Consider the following 24,714-nt stretch of genomic DNA (forward strand, 5'->3'; position numbering starts at 1 on the left):
TTTCTTTTGGTTAGCACTGGTCTACTGACTTTGCGATTTATTTTTTAGATCTATGTACCCAGAGGCCATAAAGCAATGAGTAGGTCTTCAATATACTTTACTCTTCCCATTTTCTGGACCATATCTGCCCTTTTTTGCATTACAAACGGAATCACGCACCACCAAATGAGGATAATTTCATCACCAGATTTCCTCAAAGGAAGTCGGATACTTAGAACATCAATATGTATCTGTGTGTGTGTGTGTATATCTGTACATACATATATATAAATACAGAAACATCAGAAATGATTTTGCTTAAGGGATCACTCAGTGTGAATGATGAATGGCAGTTCCAACAGATGGCAGAGAAAGAATATATGGGGGAATAAAGGCTCTTATGCTTTAGAAAACCTCACGTTTTCTTGGTCCTTCCTGTGCCACATCATGTAGATTCCATCATTCTAAGTGACCCTGTCCTAAAAATAGCTATGAACACTTTCCAGAGTTGGGAGCCAGTGAATTACTCCCACATATCACTGGCATGGGAGTGTTTTGGTATGAACATGTATGTGAGCAAGTCTAAACTTGCATCTCTAAAGATCAACAAAGATCTTTTTTCACAAAGAGGAAAACCTCCACTTTATCACCCTATCCAAGTATTTTCCAATTTTTCCCCAAGCAATAAGTTTGGATAAGTGTGGTAATTCAATACCAGCCCATCGTCATTTACACACATCACTTTAGAATGTATGTTCTAGTGGTGAATGGTCAATAAAAAGCTACAGCAGTTTTTACTGGCATAGAGAGGGCTGTTAATACCATAATAAACCAAACAATGAAAGGGGGTAATAATGTATTCTTTGTATGTGAAGAATACACAAAGTGGCAATGACAGAGTGCCACCAGGTGGCCATCAGTCAAGAACAAAGGGAAACCCTGCAGCTCAGTACCTGAGGAGTACATTCCCTAGGACGGCATGCCCACCCACAAGCTGAGCAGCACGGAACAGAATGTGTGACCTCCCAACTTTCAATTAATGGAAGGAATATGTTTTCCCTTGAAGACCAATGGTATGTGTAGAGGTTCCCAGGACCAGCAAGACGAGCAGCACTCACCATGACTTCAGTGTTCCTGAGCACGTTCTGATAGCCAGCTGGGTGAAGGACAATGCCACTGGGGTTGGTGTAGACCCCATGGATGTGTAGCACACTCAGCTTCCGCTTCTCCTGAGCCCACTCAAGGACCTGCACAACACAGAGAGGGCTCAACCAGGCTGGCAGTTGCTTCAAGGTCCCGATGGGCAAGATGACTGGGCTTCTGACATAACTCCCAGGGTTCATGATATACCATAGAGTAAGAATGCAAACCACGATGTGGCCTGTTTCCATTTCAGGCATGACTGTTAGGACAGAGGCAGCAAGTCTGCAATTTCTCTTTGAAAGTAACAATAAAAAATTAGAATATATTTGCCATCATTTGCAGAAATGATGAGGGCTCTTTTCACTTGTGACATCCATGAGAGATATGGATGCATTTCAGAAATGGTCCCCAAGAAATCAAGCCTCCTTGCACCCCTGCCTCTGTGTAGCCCTTGTCCACACTTACTTGGCCACATGGCTTGCTTTAGCCGGGGCCTTAACTAACACAACGCGAGCGGAAGCTTGAGAAATGTTGGGATAATGAGTCTTATTTCTCTTTGGCTGCTTTTGGAACCCAGCTACTGTGTGGAGAAGCCTGGGCTAGCCTGCTGGAGATGCAGGGTCCAACCAACTGCCTGCACCACGGATACAGAAGTGAGGCCACCTTGTACCACCCAGCCGTAGCCTGGCCACTAGATAATTGCAGCCACATGGGTAACCACAAAACCAGCAAAAGAAGTGCCTGCTGAGCCCAGCTGAAATCATTAATTCCCATCATCACGGGCAAATAAAATGTGGCTTTAAGCCACAGTTTCAGGGTGGTTTCTGCAGCAATTGATAAGCAGTAAAAGCAGCACTTCAGCCACCTCTGAGTCACCTAAAAGGCCACCAATGAAGATCAATCATTTAGATGACAATGGTAACAACAGCAGCCTGACTTCCACAGTTCCATGTTCCCAAGGGATCAAGACAGTACATTTATTCTTGTAACATCCCAGAGTAATACAGTATGAATTAAGAAAAATAGCCAAGAGGCACAGAGATTTAAAATTTGATTATTTCTAGGCCCCATCCTGACTACCAGTAAATGAATTAAACAATTAGACTATAATAACGTGGACTAAAAACACAAAGTAAATCTTGAGACTCCAGGATGAAAATGAGAAGAAAAAATATCATGTCTGATAGATATCCTGAACTTTGAAGAGGCCTGACGCTTCTGATGCTGGTCAGGTCTTTGGAGGTTTTATCAGAAACAGTATAAAATGCTATATCTAGCCAGTAATTTCTCAATTCCATTTAATAATTTATTTTTATTTATTGATTTGAGAGAAAGGAAGGGTGAGAGAGAAAATGAGAGGAGAAGGAGACAAAGAGAGAAACATCGATTTGTTGTTCCACTTATTTATGCATTCATTGGTTGATTCTTGTACGTGCCCTGACTGGGGATCAAACCCACAGCCTTGGAGTATCAGGACAACACTCTAACCAAATGAGCTACCCAGCCAGAGCTAGGGTGTGTCCCTTCTTAAGTAGGACGGTCAGAGAAGACCTCTCAGAGACAGTGCTATTTGAGATTTAATAGGGAAAGGAGGAGCTGGCCGCACAGCCTAAGAGTAGCAGGTGGAACACTTTGCAGCCAGAGAAAATCAGTCTTCATGGCACCATGTCCCTGACTGGTTTCCTTTTAAAAGCTGGCTTCAGTGTCAGCAAAATTACAAGAGTGGCATCACAGCTGCTATGCCAGCAGAGGCAGCACTGTGCCAATGAAAGCCAGTGGGTGAACCTCTTATCTGTTCACTCTATTTAGCTGGGTGCTAGGCTGGACAGAGGAAGGCTCCTGGGAAAACAAAGTGTAGAAGGAAAATTACAAAAACTACACAGCAGGCAAATGAGACCTCATTATGTCTCTGACATCTTTTTATGGCAATAAAAACATTTTCACTTTTATATCATTGTATTTCACCAATTAAATACATGTTGGTGTAGCTACAGAATCTCCTATTGGTGTTAAATATCAAATTACAAACTCAGATGGCCATTCTAATAGCCTCATCTCATTAGCTGACATATCAACACCTATAATTCCATACTACATAGATAGCTTAGGTATAGTATGGACTCCAATACAAAAGAGTCTGCTGAGGTCTCCACTGAACATTAACCTCAACCCAACATTCACTGGGCCTGGCAGGTGGTCATCCAGGTGTCCTATAGTAGTTTTCATTCAATTCCAGGTGAGTTGGCACACAGAATATATTCTAAGAGAGAATTCTAAATCAACATTATACCCACCTGATGTTATCAGGTAGTAAAGAGATCTTATAGTTCAAATGACTTCCTACACTCTTGCTTTGAAGTTGGGTGAAATTGTCAAAACTCAGAGAACTGAGTACTTTTAAGATCTGTGCCTTTTACTGTATATTGATTTTATCTCAAAAAAAAAAAAAAAAAAAAAAAAAAATCCCGCAGGGAGCAGCATACCAGTACTACACAACGTCCCAACAGAAAAGAGGTTTGCTCCACCGCCCGAAACCCAGACTCATGCTTCCCTTTTTACCTTTTTTTCATCAGTAAGGTCAAGGGATTCGAGTTGTTTTCCCTGGTCTGCTGCGTACAGTTCCAGGAGATTGTCAAAATTTGTAGTCAATACCAGGGCTCCGTTTTCCATCAGGTGGAGAACTGACTGAAGCAGCTGTTTTCCAGAGTCTTCGATCTTTGACTCCAAGTCATCGAATACTTCATATAAACAGTCCTTAAAAAACGTGGATCGAACATTACTAGTCCGCTAGAGAGGGATTTGAAAGAGAAAAATTAATGCTAGGTGTTTTGGTAGGTCATTTGCCTTAATAACAGTAATAGCAATTTTTTGAAACATACTTTGCACCTAAAATAAAGGAAACATATTGTCTAAGTCACAGGGTTCTAAGGAAAACAGGAGGATGCCTGCCAAGTGCTTAGCACAATGCCTGGCACAGAGCAAGGGATCAGCACTATTACACCACATGCAAACAAGCACAGCTCTGTAAAAAGCACTTTGACAGAACGAAGAAAATGGGCATGGCCGAGAGATGTGTGTCACTGCCAGGACTAAAGGAATGCTGGGAGAAAGCAGAGCACCAACCACCCTCTAACTTGGCCTCAGGTAAGACGACAGAATGTGCTTTTGTACACTTTCTTTAACTAGGGAATAACTAATAAAAGACCTCTAAATGTGGGTTAGCATCTCTTTTTCTAATCCTACGTGCTTTTTAAGAGCCACATGGATTTGAATGCTGATGCTATGGAAAAACCGCTTGCTGTTTTTTCCCTTGCATAATTCAGCAATCTGTTTACAGGTTTACTAGGAAGAATATTTAGTATTTAATAAAGGCTCCTGAAAAATCTTCATTTTGCAACTGTTAAAAATACTAAACATCAGTCAGTTCTAAACAGACTCCCTATTTCTTAACATATGGTTTATTTAAATAACTGCGTTCCCAGATTTATTTTGAATATGTGCAAATATCTGAGGACTAATGAGGAATACAATACCAACCTCAGGTGGAAAGTTGGCTTATAGTTTAAAAGATAAAGTGGCCTCTGGGACAAAAGGAATTTGAAAGGGAAAGTAACTTTGCAACATGCTGTCACATATACCTGCCCCCTATCCCATTCCCACACCACCACTCAATTAGATAATGTCAGAGCAAGGACTGGTTCTTAAAGGTGCCCCTATTTCCCATTCAATCTCCAAGTAACTGCACTTAGCTAGCAGGTAGTAGATAACAGCTCCTGCTGCTTTTCCTCAACGTGGCTTCCCTGCCTTTCTGGTTTCCTTTGTACATCCTTCTAATAGCACAACACTCAGATAAAGATCTGTTTCCATGGAACCATGGAAGCAGACTCATGAAACACGCTTCTATTTGCCAAATTCTTGCCCTAATTTTTCTAAGTATTTTTTAAAATTATCAATTATTTATGCCTACCAAATAAATGGTAAACATCTGTCACAGTAGAAAAATTAGAGCAGAGGTGAAACAGTGGTGACACGCTCAAGGTTTATCTGCTTTTGTCAGTCCCTGGTCCAGGCTACATCTACTCCTAGGCAGGCTCCTTTTGTCAGGGGTCTCAAAGATCCTTTTCTAGTGCTAAATAGATGGTATGGCCCATAATTTATGTGGCTAAGAATGTATTTTAACTGTCCATTCTCATTACATAAGGGCATAAATAATTCCATCACATATCGTAGCAGCCCACAGGCAGCCCACGGGGACTGTAACACTCAAAAATGAACAATCTGCTCAGAAACAAAGTGAAGAATTTATAACCTCAGTTATTGAATTTCACCACATACAAGGGTCAACTACTAACAAATGCCAGGCACATTTCTAGATTAATTATGAAAAACACAGTGTCCCTTTAATGTTGATCAAAATTATAATTCATTTATCCTACGATCTTAAAATTCCATTTCTAGGAATATACTCGATATAATTGTGAACAAGTGAAATGACATATACAAAGTTATCACTGCTCTGTATCTGTAACAGTAGAAGACTGGAAACAAGGCCGGTACACATATACAGGAGACTGGCATGGAAAGGCCTCCCAGATACACTGGTAAGTAAAACAAAGGAGGTGCAGACCAGTGCGTCTAGAACGCTACCTGCTGACACGGGGGATGAAGGTAGTGAGATAAGAAGAAATATAGTCCTATTTGTTTCTGTTTGCAAAAAGGAACACTGGGAGGATGCTCAACAAGCTAGTAAGCGTGGTGACCCATGGGGGGGGGGTTTGGGGACACAGGAGGCAGACGAAGAACAGGAGTGGGGGTGAGGTGCTGGGATATACATAAACCTTTTTACATCGCTTTCACCTCTGCAGTGTGTATAAACAGTAATTATTCAAAAAAGCAAAATTCAGTTTAAAATGAAGTATGGTTCATTTATATGGTTGTATTAAGAACTCCTTGTGTTTTTTAAATTCATTTTTTACTGATTCACGCACATACACTTATATAACACTATATTCAAACACCAGTTTAATCATTACCCACATGGCTAGAAATGCCTGGGTATACAATCAGCTAATCATGGGTGTGGAATGTATTTTCTCGCTTCTACGAAAAGAAATACAAAAAGCTAAAGCCTGGAAATAAATGTCCTGAGTCACTTGTTTCAGCTTGCTACCTCCTAGTCATACTTCAGTTACATTTTGCGTTATCAACAGAGAAGAAGGAAAGAGGGTCTGGTCGCTGCACTGATGTCCTCAGACTTAAAAATGAATGTTTCTCTCTCTTGCAGCAGGTGACTCCAGAGCTAAATTTCTGATCCGTGGCCTCTGAATCAGGACAAAGGAATGCAAACAAAAGGAAGTTCCCTGGTCGAACGGAAATGCCGAACTCCCACACAGCTGCCCCGACACTTTCTCATTCATTTCAAACTGTGAGCTGAGTCCAGGGCTACTTCATTTCCTCCTACCCTGTACCTCTCATCTTTCTGATCCCATGCAGAGCAAACACAAATGCAATCCTGAGTCTTTCCAGAGGTTCCTAAAACTGACAGTGCACACTATGTGCCAGACACTTTATATTCATGAGCTCACTTCTTCGAAAATCCCCATGAGCTAAGTAGCACTGTCCCAGTTTTATTTTTTCTTACATATCCTCTGTTGGAATGTTTCTCACAACAAAGCCCACAGACCCCCCTGGATTCCTGAGATTCTTAAGGCGTCTGCAAAGCCAAACATATTTTCATAGTCATATTAAGGTGCTATATGGTCTAAACTGTTTATATTCGCACTGGTGATACAAAGGCAATGGGGCATAAAACTGCTGGTGCCTAGCGTGAAGGAAAATGGGTGGTGCAATAAACTTGACAAGCTCAGGGGGCCACAGGGCAGGCTTGATAAGCTCCGTGATCAAAAGTAACCACACATAATGATCTGACCACAAATCCCTAGCTGGGCAGGTAACAGCAGTAATCAAATCCCAGGCCTATGTTTTCCTTAGCAAAGGTCAATCTACCTTACTTTGTCCATTGTTCTTATGCCCATAGGATAACATCTCTTTAAAAGGTCAGAGTAATTTTCTTTCCCTACTCCTCAAAGGCACAACCATGGAGAGAGAGAGAAACATCAATGATGAGACAGTCATTGATCAGCTGCTTCCTGCACGCTCCTCACTGGGGACCACGCCTGCAACCGGGCCATGTGCCCTGACCGGGAATCGAACCGCGATCTCCTGGATCATAGATCGATGTTCAACCACACTGGCTGGGCATGCTAACTCTAATGACACTTCTTTCCTATAGGCCTTGGGGCTGGGGAGGAAGGAGGAATAAACACTGAGGTGCCCTTGACTTAAGACTGAGAACATGCTTTGGCTACTTTATCATTTCCAAGTATTTCTTAGGTAAATCCTGATTTTTAAGACATTTTTAAGCCAAAACAAGACAAGGAGGCTCTACAGCCATTAGGAAACTGGTATCCAACTCAGTTTGATAACGCAAGACAAAATTCCTTATAAATATTTTGAGTGATTGCCTTTAAAAGAACATTAAAAACTTGTGTTGCTTCATGCATGAAAAGATAAGAATTATCTCGAATCTTTCTGAAGTTCCCTAAAAGGCATGGATACCAGTGAACACAGCTTTTACAGTGGTGAGTGCAGAAAAGTAAATTCAAAATACAGCAGCAATGGAACAGTGGTCTCAGTTTTGTACTCATAAAGGCCTCAACAACAACATCATCATCATCACCCTCCTCACCATCATCACACACACTGAAATGGGGTGCAGAGATGACCACCCTGACTAAGGTCCATAACCAGACATTCTGCAGGACAGGCAAATGCTACGCAAAGCTACAAGCTGGAAGGAAGATCCTGGTTACGCGCAGCGCGCAAGGGGTGGCTGTGGGAAACTTCCAGCAGCCAGGTACTCACAGGGGAGAGTTTCAAAATAAGGTCATGAGCGACATGGACAAGGTTCTTGTCTTCTCGGAGGCATTTCTGAAACTTTTTGCTCTCATCTTCTTCTAGAAGATCAAAGTCATTGGCGGCATCCAGCAGGGCCTGAATCAGCCCCTTCCAGGACTTCAGCGCTGGAACCTGGGGGGCGACTGCAGCGCTAATGCCTGTTCCAATCACCAGCACAAGTTCCCGAGGCTTCTTACTTTTCAAGCTTGGAAGCAGTTTCCTAAAAAAGTTCAACAAAGAACAGTTGACAGATACGGGGTGCATGGAAAGACTGTCCAAAACCATGGTTTGCAGCCCTAGTGTGCCACTGCTTGCTGGAAAAGTCATAAACCCACTTCAGGAATCCTAAAAAACAGCCTTAAAATTGATGCCCTCTCAATCTAAGAAAACCCACTAATAGTAAGAAAAGTTCTGATTATATTACAGCTCAGCTGAGTTCTGCTAAGTTTTATTTTAACTTTAGGAGTACAAAGAAAATAGATAAACTGCACTTCATTACATGTCAAAGAACGTGTTTCATTTCAGTTCCCGAAGGAACAGAACTCCAAACTAAACTGCTATTGTTGAGAAACAAAACAGGAGATGAAAGGCGGCCAATAAAAATTTAAGCCCAAATTTTGTGAATATTACTAAGATAAAACTGAGCATGACTAAAACTGAGTGGGAGATACATAGTCAAACATGGGAACAAGTTTGTCTTCAGTTTGTTCTAGATATCCTCAGGCCAAAAAGAAAACATGGCCAACAGAATTCTGAAAACACAGGAGAAGCCCAAGAACCCAAATAAACAAATGGATGGATATGACAAAAAGGGAAAGCCATCCCTTTCTTACCAGTATAAGGATAGAGTTCTGTCCTGAAGTTTCTGTGTGAGACAGAGGAGCACAAGCTTTTTGTGTCTTGTCCCCCACCCCCTTTCATTCTGGAGACTACAATAAAATTGATTTGAAATATATTTTTCCACTTTAATTTTTGCTGATGGCATGTTTTTCCCCCAAGAAACTGTCTTTCTCAACCTTTTGTCCAAGTAATACAATAAAGAGAAACGGGATCAGCATTTGAGCACAACCCAAGGAAGTGCAATACTTTAAGCTCTGGGAACCCTCTAGATCACCTTCCCTGTGCCCAGCTCATGCATTCAGTCCTTCAACAAATATGAAAAGTTCATAAAGTCCCAGGCACTACAGCAGGCACTAGTGATGTATTTATGAACAAAATGGAGCTCCTAACCTCGAAAGTTTAGTCAACTGGAAAAGACAATAGCAGACATTAGAAACAAATAATCAAAAATGATTTTCAGTTCAAGGCAATCAAGACAGTGAGGCACGCAAATATAAACTCAGAAAATTTCTAGAAGGATTCACAAGAACTGGAAATAATGGTTAACTCTGGGGACCGGAGAAAAGGATTTTTACTTTTCACTTAATTGTGCTGTACTATTTGAATTTTTTTTACCACATACATTATAGATTTGAGGTGTAAGTTTTCCTAATTTAAGACTTTCGGTTAAAAAAAAAAAAATTAACAGTTGTTTTTCATTTCTGGTTCTTCCTAAAACCACTAAATAATAGTAGTTTTTTGTAGAAGACGTACATTCATAAAAAGTAGCGTAGGGAAAGCAGACCGCAGGCAGCAGAGACCCACAGTTTTAGAAGGTAAAAATGAGTCCCTCTGCAGAGCCCTGGGACTGGTCAGGTCCATTTGAAGGTGGAGGGCTGGAGGAGCGAAAATAGGCAAATTCACTGAAAGCAGAATTCTGAGCCTGGAGGCTTGCCTTCCAGAAAGGTCGAAGCAGAGGACTCTGAATTTGAGAACACTGCACAGCTTGGGGGGAGGGGGGGGGATTAAGTAAAGATCTGTATATGAAATAATATTCTCCTCTGCTCCCTGCCCCCAGAAGACTCCCACACATTGGCAATGAGCCTGATACCTGTACCCTGTTCCCCATTCAATCAGGAAATGGGGATTCCCTTTCGGGGAAAATGGCCAGCATGGGAGAAAAGCCCCCCAGCTGCTGACAGGGGGGAGCTTCTCAGCTGTAGAGCCTGGCCCACACTTGATACCCACAGTGGAGCGCATCAGTGACCACGGCCCTTGTGCACACACAGACCCTCCAGCTGGCTTCTTAGGGTTTTCTCTTAAATATAAGCAGACAAGTTCGGGTCACCTTATATTTGGGCAGAGCCCCCAACATAGGCATTTCACCAAAGCAAAACTAGCAGATAGAATGGAACTTGGAGTAAAAAGAGACAGTAAAGGAAAGAGAAGAAAAACTGAAAAGAAAACAATGACATCTTCATAGAGATTTTTTTTTAAATGGCATCTATAAAACAGGAACAGAATGCTATAAAAAGGGATGGGCAGACAAAAAGACTTCTTGGAAATTAAAAATAGAACAGAAATAAAAATCATAAAGTTGGAAGATAAAACCAAAAAAAAAAAATCTCTGAGAAAGTAGAATTATAAAAATACACACAATAGCAAAATATATAGAAAGTCCAACACCAGAATACCAAGAGTTCTACCAATACACAAAAGATAAAATTATCAAATAAGTAACAAGAGCATTTCTCCAAAGTGAAATTATTAGTAGCCAGCTTAACAGATCACCCGATATCTAGATTCACATGAAGATAAATCACTGTGAAACTTCAGGTTGCTGAGAATAAAACCCCTATCCTTACAAGCTTTTAATGAAAAAAAGAGGTCATGTAATACACATGACTGGGAACCGGAACGGAGTGGCTTTTTTGGCAGAACACTTAAGTGTCAGCAGAGGATGAGCAATGACTTCATAACTCTGAGAAAGACGATTTCCTACCTAACACTCTGCACTCGGCCAAATCATCAAGTAAATATAAGCGTATATACAGACATTTTCAAACGTCTCCCAAAACTTTTCTCCTCTGCATCCTGAGGAAGCCGAGGACATTGTTCAGCAAAATGAAGGCGTGCACCAAAGAAAAAGACATGCGACCCAGGAAACAGGGTCCAATACAGGAGAGAGAGGAATTCCCAAGAGACGGGAGAGGAAACCGGCAAAGTTAGCAATGGGGCAGCGTAGAAAGCCACTGTCCAGCCCAGCCGGGCGTGGCTCAGCGGTTGAGCGTCAACCTGGGATCCAGGCAATCAGGGTTTGATTCCCGGTCAGGGCACATGTCCGGGTTGCGGGCTCGATCAATGACTCTCTCATCATTGATGTTTCTGTCTCTCTCTCCCCCTCTCCTTTCCTCTCTCTGAAATCAATAAAGATATATTAAGAAAAAAAAAAAAGAAAGCCACTGTCCAGAGCGGAGGGCAGTCCAGAGGAAGGATCCACGAAGCAAATGTAATGGGGCATTACTGATGTGTCACTATGGCTAGGAGACTGACTCTCCTGTCAGAGTTTGAAGATAAAATGATAGGTGCACAGAAAACAACGTGAACAGAAAAAGAGAGAAAATCTTTAATAACTTGGAGAGATAAACAAATATAATCATAATACATTAGGCTCAACTATGAATACTGTTTATATATCATATAATGTAAGTATTAAAAAGTGATTTAACCCCCAAAAGTGTGATATAAAATACGTACAATGGGGGGCTGAGGGGAGGGTACATGGGGGGGTGCGTGTGTACAATGTGGGAGAAGATCCGTGAGAACAAACCTAATCCTCGTCTTCCATAATTGGAAAGAGATAAAATCAAAACACTCAAATATAGCAGTGCATACAGTATTGAAAAATATGGATGCAAATATTAGAGACACATACAAAAAAGTTGAGTGACTAAGTGGGAAGGAGCCAGGCATTATGAGCCTTGAAGTACTAACTTCTAAAATTATGTACATTTATGACCTTGATTAAAAAATAAATGTTAGATCCAAAAAGGAAATTTGATTTTACGTAAAGGTCAGTATTAATTAATGAAATTAACTGGGATTTAGAGCAAGTTCATTACTTTTCATTAACTACCATTACTGATAATGGACTATGCTCCTCAGATTCCCTTCCCCTGTTTACCTGGGCTTTTTGGTGGGGGGTGCGCCGTCACTGAGGAATCCAAAAATGTTGTCTGTATCAGAGGCCTGGCTCCCTGTAGAAGCCATCGAGTTTCTAAAATATATTAAACACCATGGACCACAATTAGATCTGTAAAGTGTAGCATTCAAAACAGCACAAACATTAAAACAGTTTTATAAGCTATACACCCTAAAGGTGTTCTTCTAAAGGTACTCCCTGCTGAACCGAAATTCATTAATTAATGAGCAACCAAAACTTAAAGAATTAAATTCATCTAAAAGAAAGTCACCGTGAAATTATGACTTTGATACTCCATGTTGCCATCCTGCTTCTGTTTCTAAAGGCTCCCCACGCCCCCCTGAAAAACCCCAATGACTCACGTCAATTACTAGCCATCATTTTGTAGAGTCTAAGAAATACTTTTATTTTCCCATGAAAAAGGCTTGGGAAGACTTGAAATAAAACAACACACAGGTAAGTGTGCTAATAGCTCCCAATTACCCATTTCCTAACAGCTAAAAAATAAAATAAAATCACTGAGTTGAGAACAGAGCAATCAATACTCATTTGTGGATTGTGAGGCATTCTTGTTGCTAGACAACTGTGTCCTCACAGGCAGTGAGACATGCCTCTCTAGCTAAGCACACTGTGACAAATGGGAAAGGTATTATCAAGCAAAACTGTATGACAAATTACCAATTATGTTCATTTGGTGAGATAACTGCCAAAGTAAGAGAATTATCATGGATTACAATGAGAATGATAAAGAGAAGTTTTAAAAAGTTTAGTAAACTTGCTAAATCTAAGGACCATTAATTCTAAAATAGCAATATTTTAAATAGTATGTGTGCACACACACAATAAGACAATATGTATTACCAGAGTTTAGTGTGTTTATCTTTCATTGTCAATATTTAGAAAGCAATGGAATTACTAGTAATTAAGTTTACTGTTTTATTAGAAAGCTTTTTCATTAAAACATTTTTTAAAGTTTGCTGATTTAATTTTTCTGATAAGTAGAAGGCTCAGTTCCTCACCCCATATTCTACCACATAATGGAATTCTTCTTTGATATCATAAATCATTAGAAAATGGGAATCACAAAATCACAGAAGTGACTTAGGATGCAGACTGTCCTCTAGTCAGATCTTTGATTCTGTTGATGAGAACGGCAAGGCTCAGAGAAGACAGCTGAATTACTTCAGTAAATCATGACTTCTCTTAATAATCATCTGAACCCAGGAGCGCATGGCTCAGCGGTTGAGCGTTGACCTAGGATCTAGGTGATCAGGGTTCGATTCCTAGTCAAGGCACATGCCTGGGTTGCAGGCTCGATCCCCAATGACTCTCTCTCTCCTTTCCTCTCTCTGAAATCAATAAAGATATATTTAAAATAATAATAATCATCATCATCATCTGAGATGCTTGTTAAAAGTACATACATGTTCTTAAAAATAGTTAATTTTAGAGACTCCAATCTTTGTGTGTGTTCCCTGGCTCCAATCCCAAATTACTGAACCAGAATCTCCAGAATCTTCGGGGTTATTTCTTAAGATTTTTTTTTTTACTCAAAATCAGAGAGAGAGAGAGAGAGAGAGAGAGAAACATCGCTGTGAGAGCAAACATGGATCAGCTGCCTCCTGCACACCCCCTACTGGGACTGTGCCCTGACTGGGAACGGAACCTGCAACCTTTCAGTGCACTGGGCGCCGCCCAACCATCTGAGCCACACGGGCCAGGGCCTTCAGGGGACTCTATGATGGGGCAAACGGGAAACACCTAAGTGAAATCAAACAAATTTTCTACAATCCAACTCTTTTGCTAAATGTAGGGTACACACGAGGCAGCCCACATTTATGTCATCTTCTCTCCCTGTACGTGTACACATCGTTTATTACAGCCTAACAGCTCTCAGTTTGCTACCACCAAGTCAGGAGTTGACCAGCATTAAAACATTTCCATGACATTTTCATTTATGTGAACTCATTTCCTACTCCGAAGTCTATGCTCTCGATTGGAGAAGTGATGGTAGAAGGGTGGTTACTTCTACCACATACAGGACAACCCATCAGTTTGGAGAGATTTTTTTAAAGTACACAATGAAAAGCACATATGCTTACACTCTTTCCTTAAATATCCTTCTTTAAACCCATTGTCTGAACAAATGACACCCATGTCAAAAATGCCATGTATTGAGAAATATGAAAATAAAGTATAGAGGAAAGTAATTTAATGTTTATTAAGTTCTGAATACAGACATCTTCAGAATTAAATGCTCAATTTAGCTACTAAACCAGTTTTATTTACAAACTCTTACATAGTACTTACCATGTGCCATGCATTACTTGTAAGTATTAACTCATAATCTCCATAAACTTATGAAGTACTGTTATCACCCTATTCAGAGATGAGAACACTGAGGCATAGAAAGGCTGGGTGTCAGAATTCATACCAAGGTGGTCTGCCTCCCTAGTCCATGCTCTTAACCACACTAATATCACCTAAAAGCATCCTGCAAGGATTAGTCTCTCAGCTTTCCATGTTTAATTTGCAGTGCAAAACTATCAAAAAAGGAAGCTCCAACATTCTGGAAAGCAGATTTATTTAAAATAGTTCTGTGTAATGCTTAATAGCTGCTACATGACCAGGCACCCTGCTGATGTAATCACAGGGGTCACCTAAATTCAGAAGCTGAAACGCCATCTTCTTCTGGTGACAAGTACTATTGTTACCACTTCCCAGCACGACTAACCTACTAGAACCCTAGCTCCGTCTTACCATTTTTCTCCTGGAAAATATGCAAGGTCATTTTTGCTAGATTCTATTTCTGATAGATGGTCAGTTCTTGGTGTCTACACCTGACTACTAAGCCTTTTTCATTTTTTCTTTACGGAGTCAACTGTTCTGACAGTCCACTTCACCTACATAATTTAAAGGAATTAAATATGGCTAACGGCTCCTGACAAGTTGTTACTAAAATGTCTTGGGTCCTCTGATTTAGGAACTGGAAGAGAAGTAACTCAGTGTGCCCACATTCTATCTGATGATACAGCCAATCTGCTTTCTAACAGGACATCCTCATTTCTTCAGTCTAAAGTGTGCCTCATAAAATACAATCTCACACGTACACCCTGGTGGCATCTGAGGATAAACTGTACCTTGTTCCTCCTAGAGTTCTGCTTCAGGGAAAAAAAAAATCCGTTTTAGCATTCTACCCTAAACAATATGCAGTTATTGCTAAAGAGCTTCCGAGCTCACTGTGAATTCCTAACGTGCATCAACTAGTTCACATGAATTTCTCTATGTGATCACCATTTGAGTTACTGCTAAGCACTGAGAAATCCTTCAAAGCCAATACAGCTCAACAAAGTCGGTCAGATACTTGGTAAAAGCTGTGAAAAGTGACAGCAACCTCACCGACATATTTTTGAAGACCTAAGTCTTCACGTGAGAGAGGACACATACTTTAAGACCTGTCAGCTTGGCAGGAAACAGAATGTATCTGGTGGATGGAAAAGGAGAAAGGCCAAGGCAAATGTTCTAGGGAAAGAACCTATTAAGAAACAAGAAGAAAGGACAAGAGGAAAGGGGCTGGCCTGTGAACGAAATGCCATTTATACAAACTAGAGGACTTGGGGATTTCACATATCAAAGGCGGCCAGCAGCTCTTACTTTCCTGCTATCTTGGTGCAGGCCAAGATGGTAAACTCTGAATGGCTTTTTCCATTTAAGCAGAGTGAAGCCTCCCAGCTTGAGTCCCTCGTGCTGATCTGTCTCTCTCTCCCTCTGGCTGATCTATGCCGAGCATCTCCCCCCACCCCACCCCCTGCTTCCAGTGTGTAGTCTTCAGCTCAAATAACTGACAGGCCAGAAGGAGCTCAGAAAAATTCCCTTTGGTATGTGGGCAGATGCAAAGTCGACACAGAGAAAAAAGTGCCAATAATGGCATTTGTGCCTGAAAGTAAAAGGCAAAAATGACTAGCTTAAGAAGGTGGTACATTTGTTTTAAAAGCTGCCCCCTCCCACGTCTATTTTAAAAAACAGAACAGTGACAGGAATAAAGACTGGCTTATTTCTCTAGCCTCCACACAGAAAAGGGTTAACTTCATTTTCTAAGGGAAAAGACAGTCATCCTCTGACTTGGAAGAAATCAAATCCTCTTATGGTGGCATCTGGACTAATTCCAACATATCTGTTTTTAGCAACTATGGAGGAAGGGAAGGAGGAAAAGACACCCAGTATAAGGTACTACAAAAGAGCACCCAACACTCACGCTGACAAGAAATAAACTATTTTACTCAGGCAGTTGATCAATTCAGTTCTATCATGGAGACTGTAGCCTTTCCCAGCAGAGTACAGAACAAATTTTCCATTTCTCATTCCAGGCTCAAGGGTTCAGATGCTGCTTTTATTAGTTATTTTTAATTATAAAACCAAAGTAACGCATCATGTATGGGAAAACAAAACTGTTTCAAGAAGGAATGGAACATCCAAATTAAATGGAACATCCAAATTAAAATCTGATTTGAATTAGAAGTTGGTAACAGAAGTTGATGATTTTACTGTGCAAACAATGAGAACTTCCTTGTCACTGCTTTCCCTCCTATGAAACTTCTGAGAAGGTATATCCTGAAAATAATGACACATGTGGCTAAGAAAGAAGACTTGAAAAATACTATATATATATTCATGTATCCATGTATCCAGAAGTATGATCACACAATTTCATCACAAATGACATGGGCTATTCATTAAACATGAGATTAGAGAAATCTTCCAGTGAGCCCTTAAAAACTAAGTTCCTCCTATTAATAGTGTGAGTTACCTGTGGCAATACCTTCAATTGCTTGCTTTTCATGCCAACAGAATACACACACTGTACTGTGCACAAATGCACATTCCTCAGGTGTGGGCTATCCGAGAAGATGTCATCACTATAAAGGCGCTCTCTACGAGGGGAAATCTGACAAGCCGTAAACAAGGGAAGGATAACAGTACAAATGTTTAGTAAGAATCTCTCACCTAATTTCCCCCCTTCACTTTCTTGAAGATTTCTGACGTAAACAGTACTGAGTTTGACAATGAGAAAAAAAGGTACATTTTGACAACATGACGTGTGGCAAATGTTATGATTAAAAACCCCAAGTACAGCTGAATAATGGTGATTAAGTGTCAATACCGAGTGAAACACCTCAGAGGTCTAGAGGTCTATGCATCGTGGCCTTGTAATCCAAACCCCATCACCAGCAAAACCAAGGACAGAATATAAGAAACACATAAAGTAAATCTGTTGTACAACTATTCTTAGAGTTAACCAAGAGGAAAGTAAATAAAATGTCCTGCAACATCAAGATAAACAAAAAAATCACTCAAGTCCAATTTATTGATAACTTTCCAGTTCATGTTCAAGCACACAGTATCTTAAAGATATAACAGATACAAAATAAGTGAACAGACACCCATCTTAGGTTATTTATCTTTCAAACTCAGTTATCAGAACACCCAAAAAAGAAGGATTTAAGAATAAGCTTGCTTTTATTTAGTGCAAATTCTTTTTTAATTTTGTCATCCAACAGCTATTAAACGTCTACTAGATGCTAGGCTCTGACCTTCCCGGTAAGAACAGCAATGGGATTGGGCTTCCCTTAAAGAAGAGGGTACACTATGTAATTCTGAGGTGATTCACATGCAGTCCTACCTGGAGGAAAAAGAAAAAAGACCTGGCAAATTTTTCATGGTCCTTCTAACTCGCAGTTACATGAACTCTTACCACCTTCCCTTTTTGCTGTGAGAACCAAGTCAAAGACCCGTGGCTTTTCAGCATGTTCTGGAGTGATCTTACCTCAGCTACAACCTCATGGGAAAACACATGAGAAGCAATGAACAGCAATTCACAGGTAGGACTCCAATAAAATTCAGAAACAACATGTGAAAGATTAGTTACAGGCAAGTACGGCTGGAATAGCTCCAGTGATCTCCCTAGATAAGTGGAGTCTGTTCTTTACAGAGTACTGTGCATCTGCCACAAAGATGACACTGAAGATACAGACCAACACAGTACACTTGACATGCACGTGAGTCTGGGAATAGCCTACTGCATCAGTCACGGAACAGGGCCTTATGAAAGCAGTGCACCTGGTTGAGGCTGGCAAGTTCAGAAACATGCAAAATTTCCCTGAGTCATAGAACAGAAAATGCAGACCATCAGACAGAAACACTAAAAGGATTTAGAGCTACTGAGCTTGTAAGAAATAAGGGAGGCAACGAAGTCTGCTCTTAAAGAGCAGCTTCCCCTGACTGAGCCCTATCCCCCCGCCCTCGCTACCGCTCCTCTTAGAACAAGTGCATGTGGCACCATGGCCACCCTCCACTCTAGCACAAAACCTTTCCGCTTTTAACTGGGAGGTTTATAAATCAGAACAGCAAAACTTTCAGTTTTCACTAAATGCTAGATCTTCTAAGCATGTCATCCAGTATCAGTTTTTTTTATTTACAGAAAAAGAGATTTTTGTTTAGCTGCCTTATGGCATGGATTTAAGAAATTTCTGCTATTTGAAATGACCTACTTCAAGTTAAGGCAGGAGTCTGAGTGTTTGTGGATTACCATCTGCAGAACATTCATAGGATGGAAATTCTTGGCCTAACTGTTCATTTGTTTTGGCTGATGAACTTCTTAAAAATGACTGAGGAGAAACCCATTCCTAGAAAGCTGAGGAACTCCATTTCCATCCTCTGGACACACTGGCCTCACCACTGTTCCTCAGACAGGCCTGGTCCCCTCTGGCCCTGCAGCCTTTCTTTGTACTGGCTGTTCCTTCTACCTGCATGCTCTTCCCAGGTATCTGCACAAGGTTCCCAGCCTTTGCTCAAATCATACCTTATCAGCAATGCTACCCTGACCACCCTGTTTAAAACTGCAACCTCCCAGACACTGCATTAATTGTTCTACTCTTTATTTCATAGCTCATACTACCCTCTAACATACTAATTATATTAGTAGTAATAATAAGGATACTACTTATGTTTATTACTTGTCCCCTACTTCCTCCCACTGGAATGCAAACTCCTCAAAGGTGGAGCTCTTTGTTTAGTTCACAATGTATCTCAGGACTCTAGAAAAGTGCTTGGCACATAGTAAATATTCAAATATTTATTGAATGGACTAACTCAAATGCAAGATGCTGCTCATGATTACAATTACAAGAAAGAATTTCATTGTGCAACAAAGAAAGCATTTCCCATTAAAAGAAACACCCCACTACTGCCTTTAATGAACTAAGAACCATAAAAAGGTCATTTTTTAAAAATGGAACAAATGGAAAAAGACAAATTCCTGTGAAAATTGTGTACAAAGTAAATGAACATTCAGACTATCGTTTTCCAGATATGCCCACCAGTGAGTACAAGTAATCTGATTCCAGCAGGCAAAAGGATTTCAGACTTAAGGTTTCAAACCTATCCTCTGACACTAACTGAATATATAAAAAAATTTTTTTAATTTGATTTTAGAGAGGATGGGAGGAGGAGGAGGAGAGAAAGAGAGGAGGGAGGGAGAGGAAGAGGAAAAGAGAGAGAGAAACATCGATTTGTTATTCCACTTATTTATGCATTAATTGATTGAGTCTTGCATATGCCCTGACAAGGGACTGAACCTGCAACCTTGGCATCTCGGACAACGCTCTAACCAACTGAGCTACCCGCCAGGGCTGAATGTTTTTATGTATAAATTATTTTATTTTTATAACTTAAGTTTCTGATATCTAAGATGTAAACTGATATTTAGAGGTGGATTTGTAAGGCAAGAACTCTGGCAAATAACTTAAGGACATCAGTATTTAGGGCTAAGAAATCAATCAAATAACACAACTGGATTAAATCACGGTTAAAATCACTCAATGGCTTCTCACTGTATTTAATAAAACTCCTCAGGGACATGAGACCAGGCATGACCTGGCATCTGCGGTCCACTTTACAGCGTCCCACCCAGCCCTCTCCTTCACCAGGCTTCAGAGCCACACAGGACACACAGCAAACCTTCCTACTGACACAGAACTTGCTCAGGTGGACACACTCTACAACTGCCTCCACCCATCTCACCCTTGAAGCCTCCGCTTAAATGTTCCTTATACAGTCTGGTCTCCTGCCCCCTGCACAGGCTGCATTTATACTCAGCTCCTTGTGGAGTCTCTCAGCACTTGCAATTGTTGGTGCTCCCATAAGAATAAGAGCTCCTTGCCCTGGCCGGTATTGCTCAGTGGTTAGAGCACCAGCCCACAGACTGAAGGGTCCCAGGTTTGAGTCCAGCCAAGGGCATGGCACGTACCTCAACTGCAGGCTCAATCCCAGGCCCCGGTTGGGGCGTATGCGGTAGGCAACCAATCAATGTGTCTCTATCACATTGATGTTTCTCTCTCTCTCTCTTCCACCCTCTCTGAAAAGCAATGGAAAAAATACCCTGGAATGAGGGTTTAAAAAAAAGAAGAGCTCCTTTAGGACAAATACAGCATGTGCCTTAATTTGATCATCACGTCCACAGCCCTGCACAGTTTCTGTATATATGTGTTTACACAGTGCGTGAATGTTCAAAGATTTGCTGAATGAATGGGTACCTACCATGATTTAATTTAAAGTCTAGGAGATGAGCAGATACTTTAAATTTTATGAACTGTAAAAAAAGCCAGATGAGGACTTAAGGACAAGATGGTAGAGAAGGTAAACACTGTGCCTGCCTCCTCGCACGACCACAAAAAATTAGAGAACCACTGTCTCTGAGAAGCCTGAGGACTAGCTGAACAGAATCCCTAAAACTAAGGATGTGAACAAGCAGCCACGTTGAGGCTGGGAGGAGGGGCAGAGATGAGAAACAGGCAGGACCCACACTGAGGTGTGGTGGTGAAGAATCAGGAGGGACATCTGGAGGTCCCACCTGATGTGTGAGGGGTCCTAGACCCACACTGTGCTCTCCAGTCCAGGACACCAGTGCTGGGAAGAGGAGTCCCCATAATATTTGGCTGTGGAAACCAGCGAGGAATGCAGTCGAGTGAGCCAAGGGCTGCGAGAGGCCTAGGAACTGCTCTCGAGAGGCCTGTGCGTGGACTCACTCACGCATTCACTGGCTCTGTGCTCCAGGGCAGGGGAACAGGGAGGAGCAAAGCTGACTAGTTTCGGGGCCAGGACTGGAGTGGCAGGGGTTCAGAGCAGCTCCCTCCAGGGACAGACACCACTCACCTACTTAAGGCTATTTATGTCTACACATTAAAATTCCCATTGGCTCTGGGGCAGTCTTCTCTACCATTTCGTTTACTCCTTCCCAACTACATGAAAAGAAACTAAGATCACAAAGTACTTTGCAGAAAGTGTGCAGATTTGTTTTCTAAAACAGAACCTCATGCATTTAACTCAGTCTGCTTCCATTCTGTAGTTTCCCTATGGACTGGCCGTGATTATATTCCACATATGCTTGTAAAGTAAAATGACAGGAATCGTATTGGTCACAAGTTGCTGAGTTGTCATGTTCAAATGTCTGTTAAATGTCAGACACTGTGTTAAGAATATTACTATTACCAAACACCATTTATCATTTACAATGAGGCAGGCACTGTTTTCTACACTTTACAAATGTTCATTCTTTTCTGAAGTAGATACTATTATCATCACGTAACATAGGTATTCTAGATATTGGAATTGAAGCACAGAGATGTTAAGTGCCTTGCTAAAGGTCACACAGCTATTACACAGGAGACATAGGATGCTGACTTGAGTCCATATTGTGAAGACACAATGCAATACTGTCTCACCAAAGATGACTAAGACTGTAAGAACATATCCTTAAGGGCCATACCCTTAAAAAGTCTCTTTTAGGGGAAACAGAACTATAATCAAATATATTTGTGCTAAGTTTAATATGCATGTATGAAGTACGAGGAGATTAACAATTGTGCTAGCCTGGTTGGGTGTGGCTCAGCAGTTGAGCCTTGGCCTAGGATCCAGGAGATCGTGGCTTGATTCCCGGTCAAGACACATGCCTGGGTTGCAGGCTCAATCCCCAGCAGGGGGCGTGCAGGAGGCAGCTGATCAATGACAACTCTCTCATCATTGAAGTTTCCATCTCTCTCCCTCTCCCTTCCTCTCTCTGAAATCAATAAAGATATATTTTAAAAAATAACAATTGTGCTTGATGAAGATCCAGGAAAGCTTCTCGGGAGACAAATATCTTTTTGGCAAAATTCAATGAAGTCCTTAGTACTTATCTTCCTCGACCTGTTCGAAGCATCTGATACTTGATTCCATTCTCATCTCCTCTGGGTTCTGTTTTCCCGGTTTTCCTCCCCTCCCTCTAGCGGAAGCTCTTCTTCCTCTGCCCAACCCTTAAATGTTGAGAGGCGTGTCCACTTTAGGCTCCCCAGTCTATTTACATATCCCTCCCGTCCTTTCCCCACCCCATCTCCTCCAAATGACTAAAATACCAGCCAAATGCTAATGATGCCCCTGCTGTATCTTCAGACGCAGGAGATACCTGCTCAAAAGTGTCAGTTACACAGCAACCACAAGCAAAGGCACTTTCAGACAGCACTTTAGACTTAAAGGTCAAAAAACAGCTCAGCAACCAGTTCCTTATCATGTGCCATGGGCCTCTGAAGGGCAGAAGTAATCTCTGGGTGAGAGGATTACAGGTGGTTATTTGTCTCTTTTGGTTTCAAGACCCAACACAAATATAGATTCTGAGACTGTGGGGTACTTTAGAGATGTACCTGTAAGCACATTCCTTGTATCAATTCCAAAAAAACCCTTGAAAAACAAGAGAATGATGGACCAAAGGCAGTTTAGGTAAGTGGTCAGACTTGAAACCTTTACCTAGCTTGATATTCTTTCCCAGATAGTTTTAAAAATAAAAACTAACTAAAAAATGTTCTCTTTGATCTGTAAATGAACTGAGAGATCAAAGCACTGTTTATACCTGAAACAAGAATCTGAAAGCTCAAAAAAAAAGGTATTACTGTATCTTCCAGAGGTCACCAGAACCACGAGAAAGATGAGACTAACATAGAATAAACCACTTTAATTTTTTTTTTTTTAATACTCACCTGAGAATATTTTTCCATTGCTTTTCAGAGACAGTGGAAGAGAGAGAGACAAACATTGATGGGAGAGGGAGACATCAATTTGGTTGCCTCCTGACGTGCCCCGATGGAGGCCCCGGGGATTGAGCCTGCAACCGAGGTACGTGCCCTTGGCTGGAATTGAACCCAAGACTCTTCAATCTGTGGGCCAACACTCTAAAAGCTGAGCCAAACAAGCTGGGGCTAGAAGAAGCCACTTTAAACAGACTGATGAATCTCAGTGGGAAGGCGGGGGTGGGGGAGCAGGCGGAGAGAGATTAATCAAAGAGCCTATATGCATATATGCATAACCCATGGACACAGACAATAGTGGGGTGGGGATCAATGGGGGGGGGGGGGAAGGGGATATCTGTAATACTTTCAACAATAAAGATAAATTTTTTTAAAAAGAAAGAAACCACTTTAAAAGCATTGCTTTGCTGAACAGGTAGCACCAGTCTTAAAAAGTGACCACTAAAAATAATTGAAGAAAAAAAATAGGTAAGAGAAAAACAGGTTAGGGAGACCTAATAACACACTTTCTTCAAAGAATCAAGGAGGTCAGCACAAGACCAAGGGAGAAGCCACAAGCAGCAGCAACAGGGGCTGGGCAGCCTGGGCCCAAGGGCCACGGCCCTATCCTCCCGACTGGAAAGGAAACAGGTCCATGTGGGCAGTGCAGGACACACGTAAGGGACAGGGAAGGAGAAGGAGCACATGAAAACCACCCTGTAACTCACCTGGACAGAACTACCTTTGATGCTTTGGTTTCTGCGGAGAAAAGCAGTTTGAAAGGAGTGCAAGCATCCTAGATTCGTGTTCGTATCAATTCAAAAATCCTGTACCCTTAAGAGTGTGCCTCTGCTTTACACCAGGAATTTTCTTATACGTAAGTCCTCAGTTTTTAAAAAAACTTCCTTCCCACATTCATCTTAATGTCTCAGTAATACTAATTTTCAAAATTCTCACATAGCTTGTGGATCCCTCAGAAGAGCAGTAGCACATGTTTCTATAGGAGAATGAAGAGAGTGGTGGTACATTTCAAGAGACTGAGGGTGGCGAGGAACCTGGGGGAGTGGGAACTAGCAGGGAGTAAGCAGAGGGCTGGGCCCTCCTCAGTCCCCATGGACGTGACCTAATTGGGTCTATAACACTGATGAAGCACTAAGTCCTCACCACACAGGGGACCTTGCCACTATTTTAGGATTGACACTCACACCTGCTCCACTGCAGAGCAGAAAACTAAAAAATTGTAATGGTCTTTCTTTGAAGCTATCATATCCATGTAACAAGAACAGATATTATGAAAAAGGATCAAAGAAAATATGGAGAGAAAAATCAGAGAAATAATAGAAGAAAGTGTCCCAGAACTGAAGGACATAAACCTCTAAAATGACAGGATCCTCTGAGTACCCAGAACAGTAAATGAGGCAAGACCCACAACACGGTCCTTCATCATCATATTCCACCACACCAGGGATAGAGAGAATATCCTCAAAGCTTCCAGTGACGGAGAAAAGAAGAAAAAAAACA

At 41.3% G+C, this 24,714-nt stretch overlaps 1 protein-coding gene across 7 annotated transcripts in view; it reads right to left on the bottom strand.

The window, feature by feature from the left end:
• The window catches only part of FAM118B (family with sequence similarity 118 member B), a 37,160-nt gene that overhangs the window by 6,578 nt on the left and 5,868 nt on the right, over positions 1–24,714 (bottom strand). For 5 of the 7 annotated variants that reach the window (XM_081123529.1, XM_081123530.1, XM_081123531.1 and 2 more), the window contains exons 2-5: positions 12,083–12,175; positions 8,047–8,299; positions 3,682–3,909; positions 1,098–1,226 (exon numbers count right to left, since the gene is read on the bottom strand). In XM_081123529.1, the coding sequence (XP_080979655.1) occupies positions 1,098–1,226; positions 3,682–3,909; positions 8,047–8,299; positions 12,083–12,168 (696 nt within the window). In that variant the 5' untranslated portion in view covers positions 12,169–12,175. The remainder of the gene's footprint in view (positions 1–1,097; positions 1,227–3,681; positions 3,910–8,046; positions 8,300–12,082; positions 12,176–24,714) is intronic. The other 2 variants (XM_081123532.1, XM_081123535.1) reach the window with 1 other exon arrangement.

The sequence above is a fragment of the Miniopterus schreibersii genome, assembly GCF_964146895.1.
Source record: "Miniopterus schreibersii genome assembly, chromosome: 20".
Lineage (NCBI taxonomy): Eukaryota > Metazoa > Chordata > Mammalia > Chiroptera > Miniopteridae > Miniopterus > Miniopterus schreibersii.